Source organism: Cetorhinus maximus, chromosome 25 (genome assembly GCF_964194155.1).
Source record: "Cetorhinus maximus chromosome 25, sCetMax3.hap1.1, whole genome shotgun sequence".
In the NCBI taxonomy this organism is placed as follows: Eukaryota; Metazoa; Chordata; class Chondrichthyes; order Lamniformes; family Cetorhinidae; genus Cetorhinus; species Cetorhinus maximus.
In genome coordinates, this window is record NC_135903.1 from 11,380,712 (window position 1) to 11,406,965 (window position 26,254).

General features: G+C 43.8%; 1 protein-coding gene across 3 annotated transcripts in view; it reads left to right on the forward strand.

The window, feature by feature from the left end:
* Nucleotides 1-26,254, forward strand: part of skap1 (src kinase associated phosphoprotein 1) — a 338,408-nt gene that overhangs the window by 206,667 nt on the left and 105,487 nt on the right. For all 3 annotated transcript variants that reach the window (XM_078529454.1, XM_078529453.1, XM_078529455.1), the window contains 4 exons: nucleotides 9,619-9,702; nucleotides 16,304-16,387; nucleotides 17,158-17,276; nucleotides 20,899-20,962. In XM_078529454.1, the coding sequence (XP_078385580.1) occupies nucleotides 9,619-9,702; nucleotides 16,304-16,387; nucleotides 17,158-17,276; nucleotides 20,899-20,962 (351 nt within the window). The remainder of the gene's footprint in view (nucleotides 1-9,618; nucleotides 9,703-16,303; nucleotides 16,388-17,157; nucleotides 17,277-20,898; nucleotides 20,963-26,254) is intronic.

Genomic DNA, 26,254 nt, shown 5'->3' on the forward strand with positions numbered 1-26,254 from the left:
CATTCTCCTTGTGCCTACTCTAGTAAAACCTTCCATGATTTAAAAAAATGTCAATTAGAGTGGCATGAAAAATAATTTTTTTTTAAAATTTTGTTTAAATGTTCCTTGTTATTTGTTCTAGCAATATGGGAGATGGGAAAGAAAAGATTGGTTAAACCAATCAGGTAATGAAGAGTTTGTTTTTAATTGCCCCCAAGAAAGTGGAGCGGCAATGGATGGGTCAGGTGGCCAACGGTAGCAGGGTAGAGGTGGGGGCGGTTTGATGGAGGAGGTCATGTGACCACACCTCCAGGAATCTGTCAGACTGGAGTTGGCAGCCCTCAATGTGACATCTCCTGTTCCTGTGGTCAGAAGTTGAGCAGGAAAGCATAGCAAGCGATGCAAATGGAGCAGGGAACAGGATCAGAGTGAGAAGCAATAAGGAAACCAAAAAATGCCGGAAAAACTCAGCAGCTCAGGAAGCATCTGTGGAGAGAAAGAGTTAATATCTCAGGTCACTGACCTTTAATTCGAGCCTTCTGGTATAAGGTCATCACCCTGAAACATTAACTCTGTTGCCCTCTACAGATGCTGCCTGAGCTGCTGAGTTTTTCTAGCATTTCTTGTTTATATTTCAGATTTCCAGCATCCGCAGTATTTTGTTTTTGTCGGAGTGAGAAGCTCCTGGTGGCTGATGTACAGTCAGTCGGTACTGAGATTTCTGTGACCCAGTGAAACTTGCTCCTTTTTTTTGCAATTAGGCAACGACCCTTCATCCACCAAAACCTTTCGTAATAAAAACACATTCTTATTTTAAACTTCTCCCATATTTACCGGGCTGCAGATCAGATGAATATCCCCATAATTAGGAGGAATACCCCTCCCAGGCCATGGCTTGTTGATTCATGGCAATTTTATTTATTGTTTTGTGGATTTTCTGGCAAATCTTTGAGCATCAATTTCAGCAACTTAATATTTTGGTGACTTTTAAAAAATGTTGGAGCTGTTGTCAGATCAGAGCACATGATTTGAGCTCAATGATTCTCTTGGCTCTGAGATTCCAGGAATCACAGAATCTCACAGTGCGGAAGAGGCCCTTCGGCCCATCGAGTCTGCACCTGACCTACCTACCTACCTCATCCCATTTACCAGCACTTGGTCCATAGCCTTGAATGTTATGACGTGCCAAGTGCTTATCCAGGTACTTTTTAAAGGATGTGAGGCAACCCGCCTCCACCAGCCTCCCAGGCAGCGCATTCCAGACCGTCACCACCCTCTAGGTAAAAAAGTTTTTCCTCACATCCCCCCTAAACCTCCTGCCCCTCACCTTGAACTTATGTCCCCTCGTGACTGACCCTTCAACTAAGGGGAATAGCGGCTCCCTATCCACCCTGTCCATGCCCCTCATAATCTTGTACACCTCGATCAGGTCGCCCCTCAGTCTTCTCTGCTCCAACGAAAACAACCCAAGTCTATCCAACCTCTCTTCATAACTTAAATGTTTCATCCCAGGCAACATCCTGTTGAATCTCCTCTGCACCCACTCCAGTGCAATCACATCCTTCCTATAATGTGATGACCAGAACTGCACACAGTACTCCAGCTGTGGCCTCACCAAGGTTCTATACAACTCCAACATGACCTCCCTACTTTTGTAATCTATGCCTCGATTGATAAAGGCAAGTGTCCCATATGCCTTTTTCGCCACCCCACTAACATGCCCCTCCACCTTCAGAGATCTATGAATGATTATGTAGGCTGGATTTTTAAATCAAGCTGATGGATTTAGTTTAAAACCTGGTGTAAATATTGTGTACATTTTGTTTAGTTATTGAGAGCTGGGCGTGGAGGGAGCATATTGAAACAATGCATAATCACTGCAGAGAACTCAGAGGCTGCGTTGCAACGATGACTACACTTCAACAAGTACTTCATTGACTGTCAACAACAGCACCTTTAAAGTAGTAAAACATCCCAAGATGCTTCTGAGGGTTGTAAATTAGACAACGTTTGAGACTGAGCCACATGAGGTCTCTGGACAGGTGACCAGAAGCTTGATCAAACAGTAGGTTTGGGATGTCCTGAGTCCATGAAAGGTGCTATATTAATGCAAATTTTATTTACAATTTTGCTACAAATAGCAGACAAAGATGCTCCCTTAGCCTTCTCCCCCAGAGAGAATATTCTGTTAGTTGGCATCTTGTCCTGTAATTATAATTTATTTCAATAATGTTTTCAAATTAAATAGAATTTTGCCTACCTAAAGTTTTTAATCAGTTTAAAGCATGTACCTGAGCAATATCCTTCAAATACAGCCTATACTGGCTGAATGAAAGTGTCCTCTGTGATGCTGATATGGATCCTGCACGAAATGAGTTTGACAGTTTCAATCCAGTTCTTCAAGTGACTGCCGTGAAGATTTAAACTGCTCCCACTCTGGTTCTATTTCCCCATCTCCCTCGGACAGTGCACAGACCAGCTGAGGTACATGCTCCACTGATGCAGTATAGGAGTCCCTCTCTGAGATTGGAGTTCTGGCACATTGATAGAGCAGCATTGATGGAAGCTTTACTCTACAAATGTCTGGTCTTTGCTTGACCTCTGAGTGTGTGGCAGTGGTACCAAAATGCACTAACATCCTTCATCATTATGATCACAAGAATTGCCCAATTAATTAAAACCCAATTAGTATATACAATAACCAGAAGAATCTGGCAAAGTGTGATTGACTTATTAGCAAATTATTCCACTGTCCACTCCAGAATTCTTCCACATTTGTGTTGTATGAAGCGTATTGCTGAGTTGATGAACACACTTATGTGTCATGCATTCCTGAAATCCCAAAAGGATCAGTGAGTAAGGGCACAGCTTCAGATTGTACTGAGTCACAGACAGCAGGGAGATCCCACGTTGGATCCATGGCGTTTGTGGCTGGGTTAGTTGATCTCCGACAAGGCGACTGTGGAGATGCTGCCATTGGTCTCACTGCCATTGCGGGGCATGGCTCAAGGAGGACAATAACCAGCAGGGTTGCTGGATGGTGTACAGGAGCAGCAACCCTGAAGAAAGTATACCCGAGTGGCTGTGAGCAGGATGGGTTATGCCTGATTTGGCCTTGTAAAGTAAGACTTGCATTTATATAGCACCCTCCATGATCTCAGCATGTCCTAAAATGTCTTACAACCAATGAAGTACTTTTTGTAAGTGTGGTCACTGTTTTAGCAAACATGGCTGCCAACTTGCACACAACATCCTGCAAACAGCATGAGCAGATAATCTGTTTCTTTGTAAGGTTGAGAGATAAATATTGGCTGAGACAGTGGGAAGAACTCCCCTGCTCTTCTTCGAGCTAGTGGAATGGCATTTTGACGTTAAGCTGAGAGGGCAGACAGGGCCTCTGACAGTGCAGCACCACCTCAGCACTGCACTGGGTGTGTCAGCTGGGATTTTGTGCACAAGTCTTCAGAGTGGGACCCAAACGCTCAACCTTCTGACTCAGAGGTGCAAGTTGGTTGCTTACTGCGAGATTGCTGTTAAAGAGGCTGGCTGGCTAGAGCCGCTGGTGTAGAATGACTACAGGCATGAGTCAGAGCAGCTGGTACCCAAGGAGTTTATACTCCCAAGTTGGAGTCAGTGGGCTCCAGGACAGGAGGGGAGAAGACAGCGAGGGAATTAAATAAAATATGTTTGGAAGCTGGCAAGAAATTGTTGGTCTGAGTGCAGCTGCCCAGCTTTTATGTTAATCACAGCAGCCATGTCTGTATATTATATAACCCTGTGTGATTGCTGCTGTGTAGTAGCTCAGGCTAGTGTGGATTAGACAGCCAGCTGTTTAGTGAGAGAGGAAGGGGTTTTAAAACAAAAATAATAATAAAAAGCAGTAATATTAAAGAAATAACTAACTGGGTGTGCATGTGGGCTTCAATGCAACGTTTTGCTCGCATCATTAACCTGCACATAACAAAAGGGCCAATCAGATAAATTAAATGCGGAGAAAGAGGCAAAATGCTGTTAGTGTCTGTAGGGTTTGCAGGACCTTAATTGATCTTTTAATGGACCAGATGAAGCTTTCAATTCCGTGGCTTATTTCATTGAATTACCAGCCTGCGCTCAATGATTTATGCACTCGGAGGTTGTATGAGAATCACAGGGAATCTCAGCTCTGCTTCTGGAACTCAGCGAGTGTGCGCGCAATGAAATTAACCGCTGAAGCAACGCGCGCGGAACAATGTAGCTCCCCGGGTAATTCAATTCTGTTTAAACCATGCATATTGATGTGAGCCACATCAGGAGGGCGAAGGGAATATTTCCTCCCAGGCCCTGAGCAGGATATTGTGTGTGAGTTGTTGTACTGAGAGCGAAATTTGAAAGAAGAGAAATATATTTATTGCATCTGGAGAGAGTGAGGGGTGAGATATTGCTGCCCTGGTAATTTGCGCTCGTCTCTCCCCAGTTGCTCAGATGTACGAGCGTGCTCAGGAAGAGCTTTCATCCCAACACGACTTCCTCCTGCTTTTTTTTAATATATATATGACTCTTTGCGCATCGTCTGACGAATAAATAGAAGTTTAATGAGCCTCACCAGAAAAAAAAACCGCTCTTGCATAAGAAAGTTGCAGCATAATTCTAATGTGAATTTCAGCATGTTAACTCGACGTGCAAATGTGTGCTCGCTGGCCTGTGTCTTTATTTATCTTATTTGCAAACGGCCAATTCCAGCACGTGTGGGAGTAGATAAATAAAGCTTAAAGAGAATTGTTGTCTCCTACAAAGCCCCCTTTTGTCGTCTCCTCTCTAGAATGCCCCCACTCCTTGCCCTGACACAGTTTTGTCGGTGTCTGCATTCCTGGTGCTCTGTCCAAAATGGCCATTCATCACAGACCAGCTTTGATAATGAGTGCCAGAGGGGCTATTTGACTGCGGGATGCTTTGTAGAAAGCAAAAACAATCTTGATTTCATTTTGTAGATATGCAATTGCATATTCCAGCAAAATAACAATCAGGCACGTTTTTTTTTTGGTCTACCAACCACTCCAAAGGGGCCAGCCTTAGCTGCAGCCATCTGGGCAAAGTTCAGGGTTTTAACATTTTCTTTGTGCATTCATGGGATTTGAGCATCAATAACAAGACTAGGATATATTAAAAATTCCTTGAAGTGGTGAGCTGCCTTACTGAACCGCTGCAGTCCATGTAATGTCGGTATACCCACAGTGCTTTTAGGGAGGGAGTTCCAGGATTTTGATCCAGCCACAGTGAAGGAACAGCAATATATTTCAGGATGTTGAGTGGCTTGGAGGGGAACTTCCAAGTGGTGTTCCTAAGTATCTGGTGTCCTTGTCCTTCTAGATGGTAAAGATTGAGGTTTGGAAGGTGCTGTTGAAGGAACCTTGGTGAATTCCTGCACTGCATCTTGTAGATGGTTCACATTGCTGCTACTGTGCATCAGTAGTGGAGGGAGTGAATATTTCTGGATGTGGTGCCAATCAAGTGGGCTGCTTTGTCCTGGATGGTGTCAAGCTTCTTGAGTGTTGTTTGAACTACACTCATCCAGGCAAGTGGGGAGCATTCCATCACATTCCTAACTTGTGCCTTGTAGATGGTGGACAGGGGGGAGTCAGGAGGTGAGTTACTCGCCACAGAATTCCCAGGTCAATGGTAACACCCAGGATATTTATAGTGAGGAATTCAGCGACAGTGATGCCATTGATTGTTAAGGGGAGGTGGTTAGATTCTCTCTTGTTGGAGATGCTCATTGCCTGGCACTTGTGCTGGAAAAAGGGATGAGAATAGAGATATGCTTGATGGCCAGCATGGACACGATGGGCCGAAGGGCCTGTTTCTGTTCTGTATACCTCTATGATTCTATGATAAATGTTACTTGCTACTTAACTGCCCAAGCCTGAATGTATGGGAGCACCACCGCTGCAAGTTCCACTCCAAGCCGCGTATGTTGCCGTTCCTTCACTGTCGGTTCAAAATCCTGGAACTCCCTCCCTAACAGCACTGTGGGTGTACCTACAGCACATGGACTGCAGCGGTTCAAGAAGGCAGCTCACCACCACCTTCTCAAGGGCAATAAATGCTGGCCTAGCCAGGGAAGCTTATATCAGAGAATTAAATTTAAAAATATGCTTTTTACTACAAAATCTCACACTGAGATTTTTACATAATGAAATTTTTTGGTTCTTTGTTATGTTCTTTTATTGAGCGAGCGAAGGGAATTATTCTGTTTACTGGAAAATATTCGAGAATTCTCTGGGCACAGTAAGTGAGCTCAATTTTCCATCTCAAGTTTCAGTGCTTTGATGAATATTTAACTTAAAGGTGCCTCTGCCTTTTAAGAAGAAAAAAGTGAAAATGATTGTTACAGGAAGGTATGAGTCCCCTTCCCTTACTGTCTGTAATCAGTGTGTTTCTGAAAAGGAAGATGTGGGTGTTTCTTAACCCCTGAGTGTGTGATCAATCTGAATAATGAGTAAGCTTTTCTTGGATTTAAATAAAGAGAAATATTCATTCACATGTTCACCCTGAAAATCCAATGCCATGTCACTCAAGCACCAGACACACACACGCAAGGAAAATAGAGTTAATGAGTTTAGTGCACTTTTACAAGTTACAAACAAAGGAATAGTTTGTAGATCATGTGATGGGCTTGCCTTGGTGCAGGCTTGGTGAAGAAGGGTTCTTTCCCACTCTTGAAGTGTAGCTAGGCGAATTCAATAACAAAAGTCGTATACCAAAGTCATTGCAGGATTCCATCGAAGAGAGGGATTTATCAGCAGGTCACAAAGTTAGTTGTTTGTAGTTTCATTAGTAGGAGGTTGGTTTTCTGGTGGACCTGAAAAGGAACAGGCTTGGCTACCTTACGATGTTGCAGTCTCCAGTTTTAAGGCATTGATGTTGCTGCCTTTGCTGCTGTTTCTTACTATGTTGCCTTCAGGATCTTGCAGGATTCTCCCTGGTGCATGAAGCATGTAAGATTATCTAAAGTCAGTTTCGATCAGGTGACCACCTGATCAATAATTCTATTTTCCACCCAGGATGATTTGAAGTTCGAAGCCATTGCTACACCATGGGGAGTGGGTGGCGGCCATTTACATTTACTTATGATGAACTGGTTTCGCTGCAGCTCTCTTTGTTAAGTTTTGAGCTCGGAAACAGGGAGTCTATAAGAGTTCATAGAATTTGAGTTTTGGCTGAGTTCACAAACAATAGGTGGTGTGAATTCCATAAATGGTATTGCCTTGGTATGTCCATTCAAAGGGGGCACCCTACACATGGTCATTCAATGAGCAACTTTCCAGAGACTTGAAGTTGTCTGTGGGGAAACAGCAAAAGTCACCTCAGCAATCATCTTAGCCTTTTAATATCCATTTTTTAAAAAGACAGTTCCAGAAAATTCTATACTGAATCCAGTCCATGTTTAAAATTATGAATATGATACACTTTTACTGGGCATGTCAATGGTTCTGAAATATTCTGAATTCCTGGGAATCTACTCATTGTGATTTGTGTGTATGTCAGGTCTTCTGCCTCAAACCCCTCAAAAAGACTAGCATTTCCATAGCACCTTTTGCAACTTCAGGACATCCCAAAATGCTTTGAAGGCAATTAAGTACTTTATGAAGTCAAGCCACTGATGTAATATGGGAAATGTGGGAGCCGATTTGCACACAGCAAGTTCCCACAAACAACTGTGTGATGATGACCAGATAATTTTTTTTTGGTGTGATGCTGATTGAGGGATAAGTGTTGATGAAGACACCATGGAGAACTCCCCTGCTCTTCTTCGAAATAGCAGCTGTGGGGTCTTTTATATCCACGTGAGAGGGTAGACCTCTCAAGTTAAAGCTGCCATCTCTGACACTGTAGCACTCCCTCAGTACTGCACTGGATGGTCAGCCTAGACTTTTGTGCCCCAGTCTCTGAAATGGGCTGGCGTAGAGCATCCTGAGCTTGAATCAAAAACAACACATTCTTGATAAGTGTTCTTTTCTTATTCCTCTCTTACCTGGGGAATGGACTGAGCCTTTAGTTCAGTGGGAGTATTCCTGCCTCTGGGTTAGAAGATGCAGGGTTCGAATCCCATCCCACACAACCTCAGAGAATGGAGACCAGGCCTCTGGCTTGGAAATCTGGGGTTGACATCCAGTGAGATGCTCATGTCCAGCGACTGAGGGTAGCTCTCCTCCACCACTCATTGTACAGGTTCTGGGAGGCTATAAAACACCTACTGCCAAAGAGGACTGGCCCCAGATTGACTGGTGTAAAGATCCTAAAGGCCAAGTGACAGATTGTTCATGAAACTGTGAATCTTTCCACAACTTTACACCATTCTGTCCAGGATAAGAACATGAACATAGCGAAACACAGTGCAGGATCCGACCTGATTGTTCAAGGTTAGAGGAATCTCCTTATCCCATTTCTGCTGGTGGACATTTACAAGGAAGTGGTGAACAGGATCTCATTACTCAGATCTTGTAGAATAAAAGCTAAACAATGAAAGAGGCTGTGCAGATACCCAGGGAATCTCTGAACATATTATGGGATATTAAAAGGTCATTGCTCTTTGCATATGTCAGTGTTCAATATAATGTTCGAAGTCATTAAGTTTTCAGTGCTGTCTATTGTTTTTCTTAATGTGTATTTATTGTTCTCTTTTCCCGTCTCCCACGTGCTACACACCAGGAGGCTGCCTGTCAGCCTACAATGGTGTTCCTCTGAAGTAGCTTCTGTCGGGAGATGACTTCCCCCCTCCCCCTGTTGTTTTTCCTTACTCTTCAGTCTTCTCCCCCTCCCCAGTTTGTACCCCTTATTAGTCCTCTCTGGAAGACTGACTCCAACATGGTACAATTATCTAGACACCTGCAAATCTGCATTACCTCCCCAAAGTGGACATTGAAATGTTGGCTTAAATAGACTGTCAATATTGAATCTATCATAACCAAATCTGCTCCTGTCGTCATCCCCATCTGCCTTCCCCCTTCCCCTCCTCCTCTTCTTCCCTTTCCTCCACCTCCTCTCTGTCTTAAGAGCCTCATTCTTTTTCGGCTGTGCTCATCCAGTATATGTAGCCCTCTTCATGTCTTTTCCATGAAGGATTTTTTGCTGTATACTGAGATGCTGGCAAAGCATGTTTTTGATGATGACTGATAAAGAATCACTTATGCTCTTACTGCTTGCCGTGGGCATAGTGAAAGGATTAGTAGGTTGGTTATCAACCTGTTTGGCACGTCATGAATGCTCCTTGCATGGCTAGCAAGTCCTGGAGTGGGACTTGAGCCTGGAGCTTCTGGCTCAGAGCCAGAGGCATTACCCTCTGTAACAAAAGATCTCCAGAGCCTCATTAAAATATCTAAGTGACCAACCTGCATCTTGGGAGCCCGGCCCAACATCCCTACATTCCCCCTTCCCCCACCTTTAAAACCAGGAGTAGGTGAGTTTGGTTTGAGTTTGAGATTTTTAAATTTTAGCATCCCATCTGACCTCCAACCCTCCGGTTTCTAGGGGTTAATAGTTCACTCATAATTCCTGAGAAGACATTTATGTTAAAATTTTCCTCTGCTAAGACTGTGATTCTAATTTTGTTACATGGGAGCAAACTATTGATTTTTCTGCCTCTGTTCTGTTTTACATTAGTGCAATGTGGAGATATCGCAAACATCGCAGCTCAGGACCTGCCCAGCATTATGAAGCAGGGTTATTTGGAGAAAAAGCGCAGAGGTACAGAATAAAAAGAAACATTTCTCTCTCTCTCTCTTTAATATTTTCTCCTTGTGACCTTCTTGGAATTTAGGAAATGCATCATTTTTTTTCCTTCTGGTGAACATACTGAATAGTCAAATGAAGAAGTTGGTTTTTACTGTTTTACCCCCAGGACCTGTTTATATCCAGCTGAGAGTGATGGGGTGAAAGTTTTCATTCTCAGGATACCTGTGAAATGTCTGAAGAACAGTTTGAGCTCAGTCTCAGTGCACAGATTCTCAAAGTTCAGCACCTAACAAGCTGTTGCTCTTTGTAGAGCGTATAGATACAAGAGAGAATGAGAAAATATAACTCAGTCCATTGTACCCACTCCTTGCCATATCAGAATATTAGTAAGCATAAAATCGAGGAGAGGCTATTCAGCCAATCGCCCCCTTAAATTCCACTACCTTACCAACAAGTATCCTGAATGTTACCATTATCCTCCACGTCTTGTCATCCTTTGAGTGAAATAAGTTTTCCTGAAATCTGTTTATAATGACAGCTAGCATTTATAAAGCGCCTTAAACAAGAAAATTGTCCCAAGGCACTACACAGAAGCTTAATGAGGCAAAGATAAAGGTCAAGCCAAAGGAGGCAATATTCGGAATCTTGGTCAGAGGTGTGGATTTTATGGTAGATTTTAAATGAGGTGAGAAAGTGAATTCCAGTGCTTGGAGCCGAGATGGATAATGGCACAGCCAACAATAGTGGAACTAAGGAAATGGAAGATACACAAAAGCCAAAGTTGGAGGAATGCAGAGATTTGGAGGGTTTTAGGGCTGGAGGGAGAGATAGAATGGGATGGGGGAAGTCATGGAACAGAAAGGTGAGAATTTTAAATTTGAGGTGTTTGAGAAGCGGGAGCCAATGTAGATCGATGAGCAATGGGGTGATGGGCAAACTGGATATAAATTTAATTTTTCAGTAATTTAAATTTATATTGTCTTGTCCCTCTGGCCTGACTTATGCGGAAATAATATTCTGGATTCACCTTATCTGTACACCATTTATTCTTTTGTATACCTTGGTAAGACTCTTTTTAACTTCCTTTTCTCTCAGCCACAGAGTTTAATCTTCTCTAATCTTTCCTCATAACTCATCTCCTGTACACTTCCAATCGTTCTTGTTCCTTTCCTGTTGATTATCATCAATGTATGCGTGTTCTATTTAGGAGCATTGTAACCAGAATAATGTGCAGTATTCCATGTACAATCTGTGCTGTCACTGACTTTTCTCAATTCATTTAATCCTTAAAGAAAGCTACAGCTGTCATGAGAAGAAATCTGAAAAAAAATTTCTACCACCCCCAAAAAGCAATTAAACACCCATGCCAACATTTGAAGGACCTCACCTAGGGGACTGAGCACAGTTCTGATCTCCATATTATAAAAAGGATATTGAGGCACTGGGGAAGGTGCAAAAAAAATTTTGCAAGGCTGGTTCCAGAGGTTATTACTATCAAGAGAGACTGAACAGGCTGGGGCTCTTTTCTCTAGAAAATAGAAAACTGAGAGGTGACCTGGTAGAGATCTTAAAAAAAAAAATAAGATGGGGTTTGATAGAGAGAGGATGTTTCCACTTGAGGGAAACCAAAACTGGGGACCATAAATATAAGATGGTCACTAATAAATCCAATAGGGAATACAGGAGAAACATTTCTTTTGAGAAGGTAATGAGGATAGTGCATTTCATATAGTCTATATGGATTTTGGTAAGACTCTTGGTATGGCCCCACATGGCAGACTGGTAACAAAAGTAAAAGCCCATGAGATCCAAGGCAAAGTGGCAAGTTGGATCCAGTATTGGCTCAGAGGCAGGAAGCAAAGGGTAATGGTTGACATGTGTTTTTGTGACTGGAAGTCTGTTTCTAGTGGGATTCCGCAGGGCTCAGTACTGGGTCCCTTGCTTTTCTGGTATATATCAATGATTTGGTCTTGAATGTAGTGGGGTATGATTAAGATGTTTGCAAGCAATGCAAAAATTGGCTGTATGGTTGACAACGAAGAAGAAAGTTATAGAGAGCAGCAAGATATCAATGGACTAGCCAAGTGGGCAGAACAGTGGTAAATAAAGTTCAATGCAGAAAGTGTGAGGTAATGCATTTGGGAATAAACAATAAATGGTAGGATACTGAGAGGTGTAGAGAAACAGAGGGACCTTGCATGTATGTCCATAGATCCCTTCAGGGTGGTTGAAAAGGCAGATAAGGTGATCAAGATTGAGGTACCAGCAGAACGTTGTTACATAGTGGATCATTTATTGTATGTTATTGTTAAGGTTGCCAACCCTCCCAGATACTGCAAATACCCAGCAGAAAATTCAAAATGAGGTCAATGAAAGATTGTTTTTTTTTTGTAATTGTCTTTCAACCATTATTGTTTCTGACTTATAAAAAATATCAGACATAGAGAAGTAAAGGCTGCTTGTCCAACCGTCAAATACCATCCAGTTGGGTAGCAAAGGAGCACTCGCTTTCCAATTGGGCATTGGAAGGTGGGGCACCACGAGATGGACATGTTGGATGACCAATGGCAGGAGTGTGGTGGTCATACAAAGGCATCTCCAGGGGTACATCCAAACAGAGTAACGGCTGAGATAGGCAAAACTGCAAGTACTCCTTCTGATAAACACAAAACTCCTGAAAGATGTTTGTGTGGACACACTGCAGACAACTTGGATTTGAATTGTGTGATTCAACAGGCCTCATATTTTTTTTTAAAATTTTACTGGTTGATTTTAGAGATAATAGAGATCAGTAATATAAAATGTCTACAGTATTAGGCCGAGAACAGCATTTTTAGTTAATTAGCGCAATCTACCATTATCTGCAAGGTTTTATCTCTTGCAATCAAGTAGCTAAGGTTTCACAAAATTTCCCTGTCAGTTTGAAAGACACTCTCATCTGCCAGTATTTCCACAGAGGCCTCTTTTTCCCTAAGTGTCTTATATTGTTTCTTTGTGATCTACACAGTCCATTACACAGGAAGACATTGCTGATTGAATGTTGTGTTCATTACACAGGGGAGAACGGCCTTGTACAGGAGGGCGCCATCCTTTCTTAAAGTTAATTAAGATCAAAAATTTCAGGAATAAGAAAAGGCCAGTAGGACCCAGCCAACCTGTCCCTTTTTTTTCCAGTGTCCAAACCCAGCTACCTGCCTTCTCACCAGCTCCCTCAATCCCTCCTCTCTGACCAAACGCATCCAGGAACAGGAGAAGACCATTCAGCCCCTTGAGTTTGTTCTGCCATTCAGTTAAATCATGGCTGATTTGTATTTTCTCTTTATCTTTCTTTATTGGCTCTGTAGCCCTTAGTAACCCTATCCAATGAAAATTAATTAATCTCAGTTTCAAAATTGTCAAATGTCCTCCAGCCTCAATAGCTTTTTTAGGGGGAGAGTTCCAGATTTCCATTCCCCTTTGTGTGAAGAAGTGCTTCCTGACATCACCCCTGAATGGTCTGACTCTAATTTTAAGGTTAAGCTTATTCTGGACCCTTGTTTCCGGGTGGCAGGCGGTGACTAGTGGTGTACCGCAGGGATCAGTGCTTGGGCCCCAGCTATTCACAATATATATACATGACCTGGATGAGGAAACCAAATGCAATATTTCCAAGTTTGCTGATGACACAAAACTGGGTGGGATTGTGAGGAGGATGCAAAGAGGCTTCAGGGAGATTTAGACAAGTTGTGTGTGTGGGCAAATACATGGCAGATGCAGTATAACATGGATAAATGTGAAGTTATATGCTTCGGTGTGAGAAACAGAAAGGCAGAGTATTATTTAAATGGTGATATATTGGGAAATGTGGATGTACAAAGGGATCTGGGTGTCCTTGTACACCAGTCAACGAAAGTAAACAGGCAGGTGCAACAAGCAATTAGGAAGGCAAATGGTGTGTTGGCCTTCATTGCAAGAGGATTTGAGTTCAGAAGTAGGCATGTCTTACTGCAGTTATACAGGGCCTTGGTGAGATCACACCTGGAGTATTGCATGCAGTTTTGGTCTCCCTACCTAAGAAAGGATATACTTGCCATAGAGGGAGTGCAGCGAAGGTTCACTAGGCTGATACTGGGGACCGCAGGACTGTCGTATGAGGGGAGATTGATTCGACTGGGCCTGTATTCACTAGAGTTTAGAAGAATGAGGGGATTTGATTGAAACTTGTAAAATTCTAATAGGGCTAGACAGACTGGATGCAGGGAGGATGTTTCCCCAGGTTGGGAGGGTCTAGAACCAGGAGCCACAGTCTCAGGATATTTAGGCCATTTAGGACTGAGATGAGGAAATATTTCTTCACTCAGAGGGTGGTCAACCTGTGAAATTATCTACCACAGAAGGCTGTGGAGGCCAGGCCACTGAGTATATTCAAGAAAGAAATTGTTAATTTTTTGGATATTAGGGGCATGAAGGGGTACGGAGAGAAAACGGGAATATTGCATTGAGATAGAGGATCAGTCATGATCATATTGAATGGCAGAGCAGACTCAAAGAGCCAAATGGCCTACTCCTCCTAGCTTCTATGTTTCTACGACTCTCCACCCCCCCCCCCCACCCCCCCCAACCAAACCAACCACCACCCTCACTCTCTAATTTGAACCTTGTCTCCCTAGAATTTTCACTCTTGCCTATTGTGGAAAATTTGCTAGAATCAGCTTTTCCTGGGAAGGAAAAATCCTTTAGGTTGCTATCACTATCACCTCAAACATCTGGTCACAGGAAACAGATCATGCAATGAGCAGATAGTGATGGAATCTGAGCTGTGGGAATGTGGGAATTACTGGTTAAAAGACCAGGGCCCATCCTGTTCTCCTACCATCCTGTCAGTCACAAAATGCAACGGTAATGCAGTTGCTGCTAATCACAGCAATCAGTCTCTACCTGGGTAGGTCCCAGTTACTGCTGAGCTGCTGCCTCTTTTTGCCACCCAACAGAGTTCAGATGTGGTAAGGGTGGGCACATCATCAGCTAACCAGCTAAAGGTAGGTGACTGTGATGTCATGCTAACATGCAATAAAAAGACCGACCTGAATTTATATAGTGCCTTTCATGGCCTCAATGTCCCAAAGTTCATGGCCAATTAAATGCTTTTTACAGTCGCTTGTAGGAAACTCGACAGAAAGTTTGAGATGGGAACCAGGAGCAGGAGTCAGTTGGCCTTTTGAGCCTGCCTCAATATTCAATAACTGACGATCTACACTAACTCCATTTCCTCGCACGATCCCCATCTTATCCCTATGATTTCCTCAGTGTGCCAAAAACGTTTGATTTTGACCTTGAATTTACTAAATGACTGAACATCCACAGCCATCTGAGTGAAAGAATTCTGGAAAGTCCCAAGCGCCTGAGTGAAGAAACGTCTCCCCATCTCAGTCCTAAACAGCCGACCCTTTGTTTTGAGATTGTGACAGGTAGTTCAAAACTACCTAACTGGAGGAAATTTTCTCCCAGCATCTTGAGCACAGTAAGCTCCCACAAACAGCAATATAATAATCACCAGATAATAGGTTTCTTTTAATGATGTCAGTTGAGGTATAAAAATCACAGAGTCGCACAGTGTAGAAGAGGCCCTTCGGCCCATCGAGTCTGCACCGACCAAAAATGGGCCAGGACACTAGGGAGAACTCTCCTCTGCTTTGAAGGAGTGCCATGGGATCTTTTACGTCAACTTAAGAGAGCAGACATGACATACTCCAGTCACTGCCGCAGTTCAACAAGGCAGCTCACCGCCGCCTTCTCAAGGGCAATTAGGGATGGGCAATAAATGCTGGCCCAGCCAGCGATGCCCACATCCCATAAATGAATAAAAAAAATATATTTAATGAATATTCTAATTCCCACTCCCAGCTTTATTCTCTAGAAGCGATCAATTCCAGATAGTCAACACACCTTGAATTCCTCATCCAAGCCCATATTCTTCATGTCTGACTTTGACTGCTTGTTGACACAAGACTGTTCACCTGCTGAATCCCTCATTGCTGCCTTTGTTACCCCCAGACTATTCGAGCACTGTCTTGGCCGACCTCCCATCTTCCACCTTCTGTAAACTTGAGCTCATCCAAAAAGCTGCTGCCCCCACATCCTCACTCGTACAAAATCCCCTGTGTTTGCACCTGGTCTAGCAATGCATCAGCTTTTTTTTCAAAAACTCACCCTCGTGTTCAGTCCCTCCATGGCCTCATCCCTCCCTATCGTTGAAATCTGTACAGCCCCTACAACCCGCCAAGATCTCTGCACTCTTCCAATTCTGGCCTCGTGCACCTCCCCAATTTTAATTGCTCCACCATTGGAGGCTACAACTTCAGCCACGCCTTGAGATGTTTTACTACATTAAAGATGCTATAGAAATGCAAGTTGTTGTTATTGGAGGATATCAAAATCAATCCTGATCCTGTCCTCAGATTCATTGTGCTGAGGTGGGTGGGAGAGGGGTTGGTGGTGGACGGTTGGTGAATTGGGAATGGATCTGGGAGATGGAGGCAGGGGGGGTAGAATGATGCTGGTTCATTTTAACATCTCTCAATTAAATCCTTTTGAAAATTAAATTTTGACTGTTCTTCCATTTACTTTTCTTTAGATCACAGTTTCTTTGGTTCCGAGTGGCAGAGGCGTTTCTGTGTGTTGAACACAAATATGTTCTATTACTATGGCAACGAGAAAGGTATCAGTGAAACCCTTGCAATGTCCTCACGGTCTTTTACACGGGACTCCTGCTGAAATGTAGATCTCTTAAACCCCTTTTTACATTCACCAGAGATATGCATCTTAATATTCGCAGGATGTACTTGCCTCTGGCAAGGATGGCATTCATTGCCTGTTCCTTAATCGCCCTGAGGTTTTGTGCGACTGAATGGCTTGTTTGGCCATTTCAGAGAGCAGTAAGGAGTTAACCACTTTGAGGTAGAAAATGCTGTTGTCGGTTTGGATTTTTAGACCTCTGAGTTTTCACCGTGGAACTCTGAAAATGGGGAGATGGTAGTGTAATGGTAATGTCACTGGACTAGTAATCCAGAGGCCCAGGCGAATGTTCTGGAGAAACAGGTTCCAATCCCACCATGGAAGCTGGTGGAATTTAAATTCAGTTAATAAATCTGGAGTATAAAGCTAGTCTCAGTAATGGTGACCATGACAACTGTTATGATTGTTATTAAAACTCATCTACTTCCCTTCAGGGAAGGGAATCTGCCATTCTTACCTGGTCTGGCCTACATGTGACTCCAGACCCACAGCAATGTGGCTGAATCTTAACTGCCCTCTGAAATGACCTAGCAGTTCACTCAGTTGTCGAGGGCAATTAAGGATGGGTAACAAGCTGGCCTCGTTACTGATGCCCACATCAAATGAAAGAATAAAGAACAAGAAATGTCGCCCAGCTATACTTTGTTGCCGTGTTCCATTCTTTGTTCAGTTCGTTTCTCTGGTTTCTTGCAGATAAGCAGCAGAGAGGCGCCTTTTATCTCTACGATGCTAACCTGACTCCAATCCTCCGGAAAGATTCCAAGAAGAATGCCTGCTTTGAGATCATTAGTTCAGACAGGAAGGTGTATCAGGTACCGACTCCCCCGTTTTATGGAATATCTTTGCAACTGTGAGGATTTAGAGGTGAAAGTGTTCAATTGAGCAGCTTCAAAATATTTGGATGAAAGAAGGCCTGCATTTATATAGCTCTTTTCACAATCTCTGAACATCCAGTAGTGCTTTTTAAAGTCAATGAAGCATTTTGTAAGAATGTAATGCAGGAAACACAGCAGTCAATTTGCGCACAGCAAGCTCCCACAAATAGCAATTAAATAATGACCAGATTATCTAGGAAATCTCCCGTGCTTTTACTTGAAATAGTACTAGGGGATCATTTACATCCATCTGAGAGAGCAGGCATGACCCCAGTTTAACATCTCATCCGAAAGATGGAAACTCTGACAGTGCAGCTCTCCCTCAGTACTGCATTGGAATGTCAGCTTGGAATATGTAATGAAGTCTGTGGAGAAGGGCTTGAATATATAACTCTCAGTGGTGAGAGTGTTTCCCACTAAGTCATGACAACTAATAGATGGTTGTTGCTCATTGCAAGGTACAAATCCAGTTAAGGGCATAGGATGGCCACCATAATGCTCATCAACCCCTTCACCTTTAAGGGTGGAACGAGATAATGGTAATATTGCTATGAGATTAAGGTAATAGTGTAATATTTGTCCCCAGTGTACTAAAATAAAGTTGAGGCACACAGCCATTCTTCATGTCACCTTTGTGCCTCCCTTTCTTCCTTTTAAGATTCTCCCTAAAACTTACCTCTGACAAAGTTTCTGGTTATCTGTCCTAATATCTCCTTATGTGGTAATGGAATTTAGTGTCAAATTTTATCTGAGATCACTCCTGTGAAACACCTTGGGATGTTTTTTACTGTGTTGAATGTTCTAGATAAATGCAAGTTGTTCTTTGGTCGCTGAAACAATTAACAGAGGGAACCATATAAAGGGTGCTCTCTTTCTTTCCAGCGTTTGCAGTAGGAATGACACCAAAGCATCGCAGCAAGTGACTGACACCAGTGCTCTCCTCCCTCAGGCAGGGAAACACTCGGTACTATCTCCACCCTTCCCCTGTTTCACCTCCTCCTTAAGACGCTGCTGTGGGTAACCGTGGGGATCTCGCTCCATCGCAAACTTCACTGCAGTCTCCTGCTCCTCTGGGAATTGCTCCCCGTTAAAAGCAAAATCGATTTTAAATAAACAAGTTGAAATTTGTGTCTGCTGAGCTGTCTCTGTGGCTGCCGTATATACATTCACCAGAGTGATCCTTGGTGCACTGAATTAGATTCTCAGTGCATTCCCTGCTACAATATCAGATTCCTCTGGCGCCACCTCAAGCATCTATAAATTGGGTATAATTAGGTTTATAGTGAGTGTGATTATTAGCCAGAATGAAGGAGAGGCACTGGTGATAGATTTCTGTTGAAGATGTATAATATTTCAGGAGGTGGGCTAACTTCCTAATTGAAATGTTTAACTCTTTTTTTAAAATGGGGTGTATCTGCAATTTCTGCACAGTGCTGTGTATTTATCATCATCGTTAATGTGAGAACAGCAATAGGATGAAAGTTTGAAGATGCACTTAGTGTACAACTAAGTGTGTCGTCCATCTGTCTCTCCTCTTCCCAAGATTTTACTCTCAAAAAGAAACCACAAATTAAAGGGTCAAATATGAGGCCAGGTTGCACAAATATTACTTCTATTCCCTTGAGTTTAGAAGGTTGACAGGTGATCTAATCAAAGCCTTTAAAATAATAAAAGGATTCATAGAGTAGATACAGAGAAACTATTTCCTCTGGTGGACAAATCAAAAACAATTGGGGGGGATAATCGCCAGTCCTTCATTGTCACTGGGTCAAAATCCTGGAACTCCGTCCCTAACAGCACTGTGGGTGTACCTACACCACATGGACTGCAGCAGTTCAAGAAGGCAGCTCACCACCACCACCTCAAGGACAATTGGGGATGGGCAATAAATGCTGGCCTAGCCAATGACGCCCACATCCCAGGAATAATTATTTTTTAAAAACCTTAAAATTAGAGCTCAGCCATTCAGGGGTGAGGTCAGGAAACATTTCTTTGCTCAGGATCTTAATGAGACCGAACCTGGAGAACTGTGTATGGGGTGGGTCTCCTTACCGAAGAAACAATCTCCTAAATTCAAGGGATTCCTGGAATCGGGATTCTCCTATGAGGAGAGATTGAGTAGATTGGGCCGATATCCTTTAGCGTTTAGAAGAATGAGAGGTGATCTTATTGAAATATGTATCATTCTTAAAGGGTCTAACAGGGCTTTAAGGGGAGGCGATGCAGTAGTGGTATTGGCGATGCAGTAGTGGTATTGTCGTTGGACTAGTAATCCAGAGACCCAGGGTAATGCTCTGGGTTCGAATCCCACCATGGCAGATGGTGAAATTGAATTCAATAAAAATCTGGAATTAAAAGTCTAATTGTTGATTGTCATAAAAACTCATGTGGTTCACTAATGTCCTTTAGGAAAGGAAATCTGTCATCCTACATGTGGCCTACATGTGACTCTTAAATGCCCTGTAAACAAGGGCAATAAATGCTTGCCTAGCCAACAACGCCCACATCCAGCTGAGAGGCTGCTTCCCCTGACTGGAGAATCTGGAACTGGAGGTCAGAGTTTCATGATAAGGGTTTGGCCATTTCGGTCTGAGATTAGGAGCAATGTCTTCGTTTAGAGGGCTGTAAATCTTTGGAATTCTCTACCCCAGAGAACTGTGGATGCTCAGGCGATGAATATGTTTAAAACAGAGAACTGTTTACACATTTGTGAACTGAGGGAATCGAGGGATAGAGTGGGAAAATGTAACTGATGTGAAAGTTCAGCCATGATCTTATTGAATGGCAGAGCAGGCTCAATGGGCCGAATGGCCTGCTGCTGGTTCTTGTTATCTTTCTCTGCACAAAGGGTAGTTGATATCTGGAACTGACATCCCTGCAAAAGGTGGTGGTGCTGAGGTTCAGATGGAATGTTCAAGATTGAGATTGGAGAGATTTATGTTGGGTAAGAGCATTAAGGATTACAGCACCAAGATGGGTAGGTGGAGATAAGATACAAATCAGCCATGATCTAATTGAGTGTTGGAACAGGTAAGATGGTCGGGTCGGGGGCATTTGAGGTGGGGATGGGAGTGGAGGACTTCGGAAGATAGACCGGTGGTACGTTTGCCTTCTTCGATCCACCTAAAAGATCCCGTGGACCTATTTTGAAGAAGAGTAAGGCAGTTCTACCTGGTACCCTGGTCAATATTTATCCCTCAACAGATGTTAAAAAGAAACAGATTATCTGGTCATTATCTCATTGCTCTTTGTGGGATCTTGCTGTGTACAAATTGGCTGTTGTGTTTCCTACATTACAGTAGTCGCCACATTTCAAAAAAGTCTGCATTGGCTCTAAAGTGCTTTGGGACATCCTGAAGCTGTGAAAGGTGCTGCAGAAATGCAAGTCACCTTATTTCTCTACTGCATTGTGACATGTGGTATGTTCATTGATGTTTCTGTCCATATTTTAGTTTCTTGCAATTTCAGTTGTGGAGGTTAACGTGGTAAAATTGAAGTAAAATACAGGAGAGGAGATGCAGATTGTTCCCATCTGATAAATGATTCTTTCCCTTTCCAGTTTACTGCATCAAGCCGTCGGGAAGCCAAGGAGTGGGTGGATCATATCTCCTTCGTGCTCAAAGGTAAAAATGCATTTATCTGTTGTGGAATTCTGTAGGGAGGCAGAGATTGTCAGCTCCAAACTGTACTCCCCAGGGTAAATGGTGAGTGTGCACTCTCATATCCTGCTGGTAAACATCTCCATGCCAACTCCAGTACACATTTGGGTGTGTGTTTGGTTGTTGGAGCTGTGTGCTCAGCATAGTAGACAAGCTGATACATAAAAGGATTGAGCAAGCTATTGCGTGACGAGGAAAAACATGGCATTTATTCAACACCTAGAATGAGGGTGGCTACAATGACAAGTCTCCTGCATTATGCTTCCATGAACAGCATCCTGTTTTTAGCAAGGCAGGTTGTCTGCACATGTATGAGTGATCGGCTTTTTAGATCAGGAACATTGCCTGTCTCAGCTCATCTGCTGCTAAAACCCTCACCCATGCTTTTGTTACCCCCAAACACAACTGTTCCAATGCTCTCCTGGCTGATTTTCCCATCCCCCACTTTCAGCAAACCTCAGTTCGTCCAAAACTCTGCTGCCAATATCCTAATTTGCACAGAATCATTGTCCCCTAAGCTCACTGATCTACATTAGCATCAGTTTGGCTATGCCTCCATTTCAAAATTTCCACCCTTGTTTTCAAATTCTTCTGTGGCATCGCTGCTCCCTACCTCTGTAACCTCTCCAGCCCTAACACCCTCCAAGATCTCTCCAATCCTGGCCTCCTGAGCATTCACGATTTTGATTGCTCTGCCATTGGTGGCCATGGCATCAGCAGCTTGGGATTCCCTCCCGACAGCTCTCCCTCTGTCCAGCTCTCTCTCCTCCTTTGGGACGCTTCTTAAACCCTATCTCTTTGATGAAGCTTTTGGTCACCTGCCCTAAAATTTGTTTCTGTGGCTGTGTCAAATTTAATTCAATGATACAGAAACAAACATTTATTTATTTTTATTCATTCATGGGATGTGGGTGTCGCTGGCTGGGTCAGCATTTATTGCCCATCCCTAATTGCCCTTGATAATCATGTGGTGGTGAGCTGCCTTCTTGAACTGCGGCAATCCAAGTGGTGTAGGTACACCCACAGTGCTGTTAGGGAAGGAGTTCCAAGATTTTGACCCAGTGACAGTGAAGGAACGGTGATATGTTTCCAAGTCAGGATGGTGAGTGGCTTGGAGGGGAACTTCCAGGTGGTGGTGTTCCCATCTATCTGCTGCCCTTGTTCTTCTGGATGGTAGTGGTCGTGGGTTTGGAAGGTGCTGTCTAAGGAGCCTTGGTGAGTTCCTGCAGTGCATCTTGTAGATGGTACACACTGCTGCTACTGTGCGTTGGTGGTGGAGCAAGTGAATGTTTGTGGATGGGGTGCCAATCAAGCGGGATGCTTTGTCCTGGACGGTGTCAAGCTTCTTGAGTGTTGTTGGAGCTGCACTCAACCAGGCAAGTGGGGAGTATTCCATCACACTCCTGACTTGTGCCTTGTAGATGGTAGACAGGTTTTGTGGAGTCAGGAAATGACTTACTCGCTGCAGGATTCCTAGCCTCCAACCTGCTCTTGTAGCCACAGTATTTATATGGCTAGTCCAGTTCAGTTTCTAGTCAATGGTAACCCCCAGGATGTTGATAATGGGGGATTCAGTGATAGTAATGCCATTGAATGTCGAGGGGCGATGGTTTGGTTCTTTCTTGTTGGAGATGGTCATTGCCTCGCACTTGTGTAGTGTGAATATTATTTGCCACTTGTCAGCCAAAACTTGGATATTGCCCAGGTCTTGCTGCATTTGGACATAGACTGCTTCAGTATCTGAGGAGTCGCAAATGATGCTGAACATTGTGCAATCATCAGCGAACATCCCCACTTCTGACCTTATGATGGAAGGAAGGTCAGTGATGAAGCAGCTGAAGATGGTTGGGCCTAGGACACTACCCTGAGGAACTCCTGCAGTGATGTCCTGGAGCTGAGCTGACTGACCTCCAACAACCACAACCATCTTCCTTTGTGCTAGGTATGACTCCAAACCATTTGGCCCAACTAGTCTGCCCTGGTGTTTATACTTCATGAGATTCCTTTTCCATCTGTCTCACCTTAGTCTTGGAGCAAATCTTTCTATTCCCTTTTCTCTCTAAACTGTCTTGCTTTGAAAATAAAACCTTTAAACTATTCTCCTCAACCACTTCCTGTGGTAACAAGTTCCATATTCTAACCATCTTCTGGGTAAAGAAATTTCTCCTCACTTCCCTATTGGATATGCTATCTTGTATTTATGACCCCTAGTTTTTTGGATTCTCCCACAAGTAGAAACATTGGGCGGAATTTAATGGAGTGTGCTGGAGCGGGCATTAAGTTTGCCAACTCAGGCTGGACATATTTTGGGAGACGTTGACAGAAGTGATGTTACAGAAAGCTCCCGGTGGTGACATCATGAAAAACTGATGGTGTGGCGCAAGCGGGTGAAACTAGTTCCTCTGTTGGTGGAAATCAAGGAGGAGACAATAATCTTAAAGTTTGAGTTATACCCACCAAACGGGCACTCCACTATAATCCACTTAGTTTCAGATGGTCAACTCTTACACCAAGCCAGCCAACTGGGAGGGCTTCTTGGCAGTAATGTTCCCATGTGTGGCTGCACTGTAGCGGAAGGTATTGCATAGGCCTTGTTCCATGTTAAATACAGAGTGTGAGCAGCCATGCAAAAGTATTAAAAGAAACATCGCATTGAAGAAATTGGGCTGCACAACAACAACTTTTTAAGGAGAGCATGAATGTTTGGGGAGTGTATTTTGGAGGAGGGGATGCAAACAGGCTGGTGTTGAGCCTCCCTTTGGCCCCATCAAAAATCTACTTTTGAAAAATAGTACCTGATTACCTTTTCCTGAGCAGCCTCCATCAACCTCTTTAAAAATGGCTGTGATTGTTGCCATCGCAAGCAAAGGACTGAGGGCTCAGGCCCCACACATGCAGTGTCAGCTCCTGGCATTAAAGATGCCGCAGGCCAAAGGAATGCCCGCTTCCCTGCACCCTTCACTCTGCTTCCTTGCTTCCTTTGCCGTCCTACCCCCCCTGCCCTCTCCCTGCTTACCACACCCCCCGCGGGCCCCCTCCCCCCCCCCCACCCCACCCCCTGCGCTGCTGATGTTGTGGAACATGATGACATCTTAGCAGACATGCACAGGATGGATACAGGCAAACAAAGAAGCAGGCACGTCCCAATCTCCATGATTGATTTCTTTAGCCACCAGGAGATTGGTGCCACTGCCCGTAGACTCCTGGCTGTTCCGGGAGGTTTGGCAACCCTAGTGTATATGAATTGCAGGGGGGAGGTGCGGTGGCTGGGAGAAGTTGGTGGGAATCCCCGTGTCTGATTCCCAGCATGGGAAAACTGTCCCTAATTTACTTTTGGGTGGAAAGGCTCTGATGGGAGTATCCTTACCATTGGTGCAATATCAATTAGGCTCATTAATGTGTCACTTAAAGCCAATTATCCCTGAGCCCATCGGGATTTAACGTTTCAGTTTCTCCTTTTCTAAGGATTAGGTGATGTTTCTGTATTTCCTATCAAAGTGCATCTTCCTCCGTGTTATCCACACCTCCCCCCCCCCCCATTCCCACCCGAGTTTGCTACCATCTGCATAGTTTGATTTTGAGTTACAATAGTGTAAGTGACTAATGACAGTGGTCCTCAGACTGATCCTTGTGGAACACCACTTGCTACCTTCTAGCAGTCTGAGTAACTATCCTTTCATCCTAACCATCTTTGCCAATTTGCTATCCATTCAACTTCCATGTTTATCCTCTAACTCCCACGCACTAACCTTTCTCCTGAGCTTATCATGTGATTATTTATCAAAGGAGCACCAGAGCTGCTGTTTGTACTTCACGAAACTGCAACGACCTATAAACACTGGACAAAACAACAGCTTGTATTTGCTTAACTCTTTCAACATAGAGAAACATCCCACTGCACCTCCGTGGTGGGAGGGAATACAGATGTCAAGTCAAAGAAGGAAAGATTAAGTGGCGTTGGTCAGATTTGTCTTCTGAGGAGAGTCTGACAGATGAGGAGGAGGTAGAGACAGAGAGGTTTAGGGAGGGAGTTCCAGAACTTGGCAGTTAAGACATGGCCACCAGTGGTGGGGTGAGGGGCTGGGGGGCAGTGTTGGTGGCGTGGTGTGCTGGGGCTATACCAGGTCAGAGAAAAACACCAGCATTGACACCCCACACAAACTTGCCCAACCTGACATGGACTTTCCCACTCATTAAGTAGCAGCTGTGGCTTTGTAGGTAGCCTCTGCGCCAGAAGACCTATTTGAAGACTTGAGCACAATTCCAGACTGATACTGCCTGTGCCAATATCGAGGGAGTGTTAAATTACTGGAGGTGTTGTCTTTCAGACGAGACGTTAAACTGAGGCCCTATGTGCCCTCTGGTGGACATAACTCAACAGCGCTATTTCAAAGAAGAGCAGTGAGTTCTGGGCAATATTTATCCTTCAATCAACAATAAAAAAACAGATTACCTGGTCACTATCACATTGCTATTTGTGGGACCTTGCTGTGTGCAAATTGGCTGCCATTTTCCATTTGCAATAGTGTCTTTCTTGGCAGTAAAGCACATTTGTGACACCCTGAGGTCCTGAAAGGCACTATAGAAATGCAAGTCTTTGTTTATTGCTGGGAATGTTGTCCCAGATGTACAGTAACTCTAGTGTAGATATTAGCTTGCTCCTGCTGGAGCAGGAATGTGCCTTAGAGTATGTGACTTCAATGCCACAGTTTTTGACAAGTCTATCTTTACTCCCAACAGTGTCTAATTAATAGGACAAGTGTCCTTCCAACACTTACTAAACATTCTTAGAAAATAAACACTAATCAATCTCATGGTGCACAGCACATGGGGAGTTAATACCAAGGAGTAAGTCATCAGGTGGACCGAGGCAAGAAACAATTGAATCAGACAGTGTAGCCCTCTTTTTAAAATCATGCGTTACATAGAATGAGGTGAGAGTGACTGCCCGTGACATCAAGGCAGCATTTGACCGAGTGTGGCATCAAGGAGCCCGAGCAAAACTGGAGTCAATGGGAATCGGGAAAAACTCCACTGGTTGAGTCATACCAAGCATAAAGGAAGATGGTTGTGGTTGTTGGAGGTCAGTCATCTCAGCTCCAGGACATCACTGCAGGAGTTCCTCAGGGTAGTGTCCACAGCCCAGCCATCTTCAGCTGCTTCATCAATGACCTTCCTTCCATCGCAAGGTCAGAAGTGGGAATGTTCAGCACCATTCACAGCGACTCAGATACTGGAGCAGTCCATGTCCAAATG